Source organism: Dichotomopilus funicola (assembly GCF_033296635.1).
Source record: "Dichotomopilus funicola strain CBS 141.50 unplaced genomic scaffold C8A04scaffold_76, whole genome shotgun sequence".
Classification (NCBI taxonomy): domain Eukaryota; kingdom Fungi; phylum Ascomycota; class Sordariomycetes; order Sordariales; family Chaetomiaceae; genus Dichotomopilus; species Dichotomopilus funicola.
In genome coordinates, this window is record NW_026944097.1 from 141,653 (window position 1) to 150,096 (window position 8,444).

Consider the following 8,444-nt stretch of genomic DNA (forward strand, 5'->3'; position numbering starts at 1 on the left):
ACCCCTGTTTTGGCCTGGCGCTGTGCCTTGGAGGTGTGGCCAGACCCCTGTGTTCCAAAAACGGGAGCCACTTCCAGGCCTTGGCACAGCGCCAGATCAAATAGGGCCGCTGTGGGAAGCTCACTTGCTCAGCCACACAAAAAAGATTCACCAGCGGACAGCTGATGAGAGAGAGGAGCCGGCCTCAAATTTCTGGTGCCAAGGGGCCGCGTACGTCAATTTGCTTGTCTCTCGCATATTTACCTGAGCCAAGGAGACAAACACCATCAGGCGGCTAACAACTCTCTTTGAATTCCAACAACCGACTTCGGTTTCTGACTCAGCGGGGCACTGTTACACATCCGTCTAAATCCCAACCCACGCAGAAGGAATAACTGGAAAGAGACAACACCGAGCCACGTTTCCCCTTTCACCTCGAACCGTACCCAGTGGACCTAAAAGACATGGACACGTGACTAGACACACTGTGTCCAGGAGGTATCGTAGTCGTCGAGTCAGGACGTCTGAAGACAGAAGCGGGAGCGGCAAACACAGAGCGCAACATCCCATCCTCGGCTGAAAACCAACCCACTATTTTTCCCTGAGATGCGGCCGGCCGTGCAGGGCGCCGGGCCCCGGGCAGGAAACGAAACGGGCAACCCGCCGCGTCAGTCCCACTCTTCAGCCGGAATCGGTTGTCAACCTGCAACAAACTGATTTTGTATCCGTCAGATTCATGCTCGCATGTTTGATGGAGCCTCGAAATTATCAGATCCTCATGTTAATACATAGTAAAAAAGAAAGATGCTTAGATCTAACTGATGCCTCAGCCCACGACAGAAGAAGTATTCCTAGACATTTCCTTCATACGCTGTAATTGGCGTACAATCACAATATGCCAACTGCATACCGCCCGCAGGGAGGGTTGGTTCGAGGTTCTGCAGGTTTGTAGTGTGCTACCCCTGAGCGATGCAGATCCGGAGGTTGAAGGCTCCGTTTCGTCCACATCCTCGACCGGCACTCATCGTGACGTCTCACGTGCCTTGGAAATGTAAAGAGGAGTTTGAAGGTTTGCGAAACAGGCACACACCAGTAAAGGGAACGAAATTGACGATGCCCGCAAGTGGTAATGGCCGGTAGAGCCGAAACGGCTTTCGTCGGTTTGCGAGGTTGGGCTAATTAATAAAGTAGATATCAATGCTAGACTTAGAGCAACTGACGGCCAAGCGAAGAACCGAAAAAAAAAAAGCGAGATTGCGCGAAGGGAAAACAAAAAAGAAAACTGAGAAAAGAGCAGACAACCGCACGCCCCTCTCCCGTTCTCCTGCAACACCCCAGAACTGAGGCCAACTCCGTGTCGAACGCCGCATCAACGCCATTGAGTCCATCCATCTGTCACGCCAAGGTTGAGAGTACTCAGAAACGGGCCCCAAAAAGGCCCGTACCCAGCCTCCGTCACGGCAGTGATGAAATCACCCCTGAGTGTGGAACGCCTAGAGAAAGAATACCGGACCGAGTCCCCAAGTTCTAGCAAAAACAAAGACCCCCCAGCCAACCAATGTACACCCATACTTTCCCGAGCTTTTCCCCCTCGGGCTATCAATCAACGCCCAATTTTCTTCTTCGTGCCTAATCCTACATGTAAAAACGAATGGTGAAAGAACAATGCTGTGTTAGATAATCCCGAATTACGGGTTCGGCCTCATGTTGTGTGGATGATCAAAGGTGTGTTGACGAGGCAGGACCATCCGTGTGCGTAGGCGTCCTCAAGTGATATCGGATCCTCGAAGATACAATCGACATTTGTCCGATGGGACGAGTGGATAAGAGTGCCTCAGATTTGGGATTGCTGTGTCGAGACCTACCTTTTAAATGCCTAGCAAATGGGCGTCGTGGGTTGTTGGGATATTACCTGTTTGAATCGGAATAGAAAGAAAGGGGGTGTGGGGTTTCAGGGGGTGGTAGTTGTTGCCAGTGTTTGCAACCCAATGTTGGGAGCAGAAACGGTGCAAGGAAGCTGTAGAGTCTGCCGTTCAAGTCCGACGACGCTTGTGGTCTGCGCTTCGGTTAGTTAATCCGCGGTCTTTTGAGGCGCGGATACGAAGACATACCGGTCTCGTCGACAAGACTCTCCGCTTCGTCAGTTCTGCTTCGCTTGCCGCCATGCCCCGGCGAAGCTGAGGCAGCCTCCTTCGGCTCATCATATTCGACACCAGAGTCTCCGTTTGTTACTTGCTCCTCTCCATCCTCGTCTTCATCATTTTCCCAATCAATCTCGTCATGCTGTACGCTAGAAGCGCCAACCGATCGCTGGGCGTCGTCATTCGCCGATGTGAGAGCATCGTCCGCAATCTCCTCATCCTCGTAGTCGATCTCATCTCCATTCATCGTCATACTTGTGCGGGTGGATGCGGTTTCCGCACCTGCGGTCGCGTCGGGATCCGCCTCGGAATGCTTACTAGTAGATTCATGATCAACTTCGGCGGCTTCTAGGTTTCGATAACTGTTGGTATCGTCGGGTAAGTTTTCCGCGCTGGTGGTTAAGTCGTCGTTGTGCCCCCCCGTGTCCTCGCCGATGGTGGACAACGCTGGTTCGTCGTCAAACGCAAGTACGAGTTCGTCATCTTTGTACGCATCATTGTCAGCATCAGTGCCGCTATTGCCTAGCTTGAAAGCTCCGCGCGTGGGTGGGGATTCGACGGCGTCAGGCACCATCCACTTGAAAATTGAGCTGTGCTTCTGGGAAATGGAACTCTCTAGAAAGAGTCCAGCAACCAGCTTCCTTTCCTCCTTGGCACCCATGGATCTGTGTGCTGACTCAAATTCGTCGTCTGAATAATCGATTTCCCAAGATCCGTCGTCTTGGTCCTTGCCCATAGACTTCGGTGTTTGCGCGCCAATCGCGATCTGCGAATCGCGAAGGAGCAATTGCGGCGTTGAAGTAAGGAAAGAAGGATAATTACCGTTAGTAGCGGTTTCTGGCTCGGCACCGGCATCATCAGCCATAGCCGCCTCATTACTAGCGGGAACCTCTGTTGTTTTGAGGGGATCGCTCCCTTGCTGCTCTTCGGTCGCCCCGTGCGCGTATTCATCGGCCACCTCAAGAGTGATCTCAGGGTGGCCGGTACCGCTTTCATCATGATATCCTTGCTCTTCGTTCCAGGTTAATCCCTCGCCTTCACCATGCTCCACGAAATCGGAAGATTCCTCAGCATGGGCCTCATCAAAATGCCCAGTGCCTTCAGCAGGGCCCCCAGCGTCATCAGCAGATTGTGATGCGGTAGATTCGAACTGAAACCTGGGCTCTTCCTCAGGCGCCACATTCTCCTCATCTCCGACCGATTCGGGTTCGGTGTGGGTGATTTCCTCCTCCAAACGAGTCGGTGCGTGATGCCCGTCATCGTCCGAACCCCGGTCCTCGTCCTCGGGGGCTTCATTATGCACTTGATCACCATCGACAGTATCAATATGAAACTCCTCCTCTTCACGGTCCGACATCTCGGAATCGTCCGAACCACTGGCGGGAGACGCCCTGACCTGCTCAGCTTCCTCGAGTATCTCTAGGAAATGCTCTTCACTGTCGCGCCGGACTATCAAGTGAATGACAGGCTCTGAGGACACCCCAGGGACTTGGCCCAGCGTTGAGTGGCACCCGAGGATCTCGCGGAACGTGCGTCTCAAGAACTTCTCATTCGATCGCTCCCCAAACTCAAAGTCGAGAGGATCAAAACGAACGATCAGCTCATCTGCGGGTGCCATCTCTTCCGAGATGACCGTGCGTAACGCAGAGAGGAACTGCGAGAGGGGGCGGTCAAGCTCGCTGGCGTCCGAGAGGAAATAGGATTGCGGGTCATCGCCCGAGCTTCCAAACAAGGAGTAGGAGGTCTGATTGTAGAGAACTTCCACATCGGGGAACTCTGAGACGGATTCTGCAAGATCATCGAGCTCTTTGTCAAGGTCCATTCCGTGTTGGCTGGGCGTGGCATGCTCGTGAGAAGCTCCGTCGCTATCGTCAACAGCAGTTGAGACGGCTGCATCTTCAAAATCAACGGCCTCTTGCCCGTCATGGCTGACGGATGCACTGCGTGACTTTGTGTTCTCGCCATGCGACCCCTCGCCAAGACCTTCTCCATCCTCGTAACGTTCCACATTCTCATGATCGTGCTCTTGGTAGTGGTCCTCGTCGTGCAACTCGTCATACTGTTCATCCTGTGGCTGCTCGTGGCTATGCTCTGCATCGTACTGTCCGTTGTATTCGGGATGCTCCTCGTGATGCTCCTCATGGTCCTGCTCGTGGTCCTGCTCGTGGTCCTCCTCGTGGTCCTCCTCTTGGTGCTCTTTGTGATGCTCCTCCTGATATTCCTCGGACTGCTCGCCGTAATGCTCGTCAACTTCCTCCTTGTTGTAGTCCTGGTCATGTTGTTCACGGTCCTCATCTTCATGCTCCCCAAAATTAATATCCTGATCCAGCGGCACATCCTCACCAGCCAAGGGTTCTTCCGCCTCGCCTTCATACACTAGTAGGGCGGGTGCGTCTAGATTCCCGGCGAGTGTGTCTGTCAAGGCAGCCTCTGGTTCAGGGTTTTCGGAGGTTCCTAGCCCCGCGTCGACATTGTCAACCCGGAGCTCGTCATCTTCGTACCCGATTTCATCGTGATCCGCCACATCCTCTAGATCCGCATTCTTGATCTCCTCTTGATCATCTATTCCTCCGTGGCCTTGCTCATCGTTGGCGGCATCGGGTATATGGTCCAAAGTCCCAAGATCGAGGTTTAAGTGCTCTCCATTGTCGCCATCAACTTCATTGCCGAACTCGAGGTCGCCGGCTTCAAATGTTTCACCTGAAATTTCGAGCTCGGCTTCGTGTGATCCATCATACCCAAAGTCTAGTCCTTCCGTGTCGAAGGTATTGAAGTCGACGTTTGACTCAATGTCAACCTGGAATCCGTGCTCAGGCTGGTCTTGAGGGCCAGCCTCAACCGATACGCCGGCGTGCTCCATTTTCCCCTCTATTTGCTGGTCGTGATCCGCCGAAGGTCGCTAGGAAGTTGACCGAATTCGGCGGTGCGTCGGTGCTACCCGATGCACTTTGGCCGCGTGGGCGCGAGAATGAAGATGATCTATTCTCTCCCTTCGGTCGCGACTGAATGCGGGTGGTCCGGGAATAATGGCGGGGCAATGGTGTCAGTGGCGGAATCGGGAAGGATGTGAGTAATCGAGTCTGTCGTGAGGGAAAAAAATCCGACGGAATGTTGGGTTCGAAATAATCGGGGGCCTCGATAGGCGGGGTGATGGAATTTATTCGGGTCGAAAACACCCACGTCGCGTTGCGTCGATCAAACGGAAGGAAACGCGCGACAAATCGGTACCAAAGCTAACCTCGGCTTGTGATCAAGACGTCGAGAATCAAAGAAGTTTTCCTGTATGTGCGCGCGCACCGTTGATGATGACTTGTCTGTGCGCTGATGGGAAATCGGCCTCAAGCTTGCGTTGGTCGGGATGGAGGTGGGAGAGTGAGGGCGCTTGGAATGGAAGGCAGTTGGTTAAAATGAAGTTAGAATCGGAAACGCGCACGGAAACTGACGTTAGGAGCTGCATCGGGTTAGCCTTCGACTGTAGCCTTGGCGCCTTGGCACGTGCACGGTGCAGCCGGCGGAGCTGCCCCTTGTCCCCCTGCCAGCTGTCGACCCCTCGATCAGCAAGTGGCCGAAAGCCAGATCAACCACAGCATGCCAATGCCAATTATTCGTGAGCGACCGTACCCAGTTGCAGCGGCGTCCAAGAGTTTGGCTTGAAGTTGTTCGCAAGCCGCATCCACCACACCACACCGCACACCCACAGATTTCCTACAAGTTAAGATACGATGGTACGTTACGGCTGTTTTTATTTTGTCTCCTGCTCGCCCCAATGCCCTCCTCAGAGGGAAACTGACAATACCTCTGCTAGGTCGTCCTTGCTGCGTCCATCTGTACCCGCGGCGGGAAGGCCGTGCTCGCGCGGGCATTCCACGACATCAAGCGATCGCGTATCGAGGCCCTGCTAGCGTCTTTCCCCAAGGCGGCGAACTCGGGAACCCAACACACGACAGTGGAGCAGGACAATGTCCGCTTCGTCTACCAGCCGCTCGACGAGCTGTACATGGTGCTCATTACCAACAAGCAGTCCAACATCCTCCAAGACATCGACTCGCTGCACCTGTTTGCCCAAGTTGTGACTAGCACCTGCAAGAGCCTAGACGAGCGGGAGATTCTCCGGAATGCCTACGAGCTGATCAGCGCGTTTGACGAGTTGGTGACGCTTGGGTACCGGGAGAACTTGACGATCAGCCAGATTAAGACGTTTTTGGAGATGGAGAGTCATGAGGAGCGCATCCAGGAGATCATTGCTCGGGTACGTAGGAGTAGACGGACGGCGGGTGAACACTGTTGTCTGACACGACTGCGATACAGAACAAGGAGCTGGAGGCCACCGAAGAGCGCAAGCGCAAGGCCAAGCAACTGGAAATGCAACGCAAGGAGACCGGGCGGAGCGGCCGTAGCGCTGGTAGCAGCGGGGGCAGACCCCCCGTATACCCGACATACACTCCACCAGTGCGGCCAGCGGTCACCGAAACATTCGATACCTATGAGGCCGAGAAGAACAAGTCCAAGTATGCTGATCCGACCCGCTTGAATCCTGCGAGACCCAACACTAACAAAAACCCAGGTTTACCGCACCGAAGGGCAAGGGTATGCAGCTAGGCAAGAAGTCCAAGACCACAGATATGTTTGAGCGCGTAAAGACAGAACTGGGCCCTGTGGACGACACACCCCTTGTGCCCGTGGCCGCACCTTCGGCTGCTGAACCAGCCGCTGCTTCGCGGGCATCAACCGCGCTGGACCGGGACGCCATTCACGTCACGATCAACGAGGCCATCACGGCCAAGATTTCGAGGGATGGCGCGCTGAACTCGTTCGCTATTAGCGGTGACCTCACATTGCGTGTGACGGATCCGTCCCTCACAAAGCTCAAGCTGAACCTCGATGCGACCCCATCGCATGGCGCACAGTTCCGGACGCATCCTAACGTCGACAAAAACATCTTCAACAGCACTAAAGCGATTCAGATGGCCAACACGGCGCGGGGATTCCCCGTCAACAACGCGGTGGGCGTCCTCCGGTGGCGGGCGACGCCCAAGGCGGACGACACCAGCGTGCTCCCGATTTCGTTCACGGTCTGGGTCAACAAGGGTTCGGACGGGAACTCCACGCTGACGATCGAGTACGAGCTGTCGGGCAACGACACGCTGCGGGATGTTAGCGTGGTGGTGCCGTTTTCGAGCGCCGAGCCGTCCATCTCTAGCTTTGACGCCGTTTACGAGGTGTCGGGCGACAGCCTGGAGTGGTCGATTGGCACGGTCAGCGAAGAGAACTCAAGCGGCGCGTTTGAGTTCGAGGCGCAGACGGATGATGAGAATGAGTTCTTCCCGATGCACGTGCGTTTCTCGAAGACGGCGCCGTTTGTTGATGTTGATGTAAGTTGCTTCCTCTCCCTTTCTTCCGCCGGTTTCAAGACCATAAAAACTAATCGATATCTCTGCAGGTTAAATCGGTGGAGCTCCTTGAGCTAAACGAGGAGGTTGATTTCTCAAAGGATATTAAGTCGGTGGCGGAATCCTACTTAATCGAGTAGATATGGTGAGCGGCTTGGGGATGAGCTGGGATGGATATCGAGCGCGGGGTCTGGGGGTTTGAGGAGTATTGAGGGGGGCATGTATCTTTGAGCGGCGCGGCTAGAGGCGGCAGGGAAAATGTCAAATTTCTAGATGTCATCATATTCCCCGGATGCGTAGCCGTAATTTGTACTGTCTCCTTCCTAAAGGGTGGGAAGGGCTCGTTGGCGCATTGTTTGAGACAGATTACAAGTTTGTGATGGCCCCTAAGCGCACAGTGCCAATATCCGACAGCTGGACGATAATTCCCCAATTCTGGTGGAGCTCGTCAACACAACACCAAGCAAGGCAAGAACAATCAACCTGGACATCGAATCAACGCTTACCTCATGAGAAACGCTAAATTATTGATTTTTTGTACTTTACACTTTTCATTCTGGCTCTCAACTAAATTACACCGGTAGACACAAAACACACATCGCTACGTACCTGACGATGACTTGACTTCTCAACGAGGCGCCGATCTTTAGCCCATCTCACATCGGAACACACCACAGGATCTTGCGCTCACCCGAACAGCTAGACTTCTTTTGAAGCTCCGGTTTGATTCTGGGGGTTTAAAACTCGAGGGAAATTAGCTGGGTCGCAATAGAAATTAGCTGGGTCGCAATACCACAACACACCGAACAATAGACCACTACCATCCCTCACCTTACTCACGAACGACAACAACCCGGCTTTCACGTGCGAAACTCAACAAAAACAACATAACAACCCCCAAAAATGTCAACCCAAACCCCTCTCCAACCCCCCC

The 8,444-nt window shown here is 54.0% G+C and overlaps 2 protein-coding genes across 2 annotated transcripts; one reads left to right on the plus strand and one right to left on the minus strand.

The window, feature by feature from the left end:
- Positions 1-2,046: 2,046 nt before the first annotated feature.
- C8A04DRAFT_14877 (uncharacterized protein) lies at positions 2,047-4,980 on the minus strand (the record flags this gene model as incomplete). The annotated part of the gene is made up of 2 exons (XM_062778273.1): positions 2,047-4,032; positions 4,372-4,980. 2 exons carry the CDS (start codon positions 4,978-4,980, stop codon positions 2,047-2,049), a joined length of 2,595 nt encoding a protein of 864 aa, XP_062633915.1.
- Positions 4,981-5,842: 862 nt separating this feature from the next.
- C8A04DRAFT_31962 (putative coatomer subunit delta) lies at positions 5,843-7,650 on the plus strand (the record flags this gene model as incomplete). The annotated part of the gene is made up of 5 exons (XM_062781928.1): positions 5,843-5,845; positions 5,926-6,369; positions 6,429-6,628; positions 6,685-7,492; positions 7,561-7,650. 5 exons carry the CDS (start codon positions 5,843-5,845, stop codon positions 7,648-7,650), a joined length of 1,545 nt encoding a protein of 514 aa, XP_062633916.1.
- Positions 7,651-8,444: the final 794 nt, after the last annotated feature.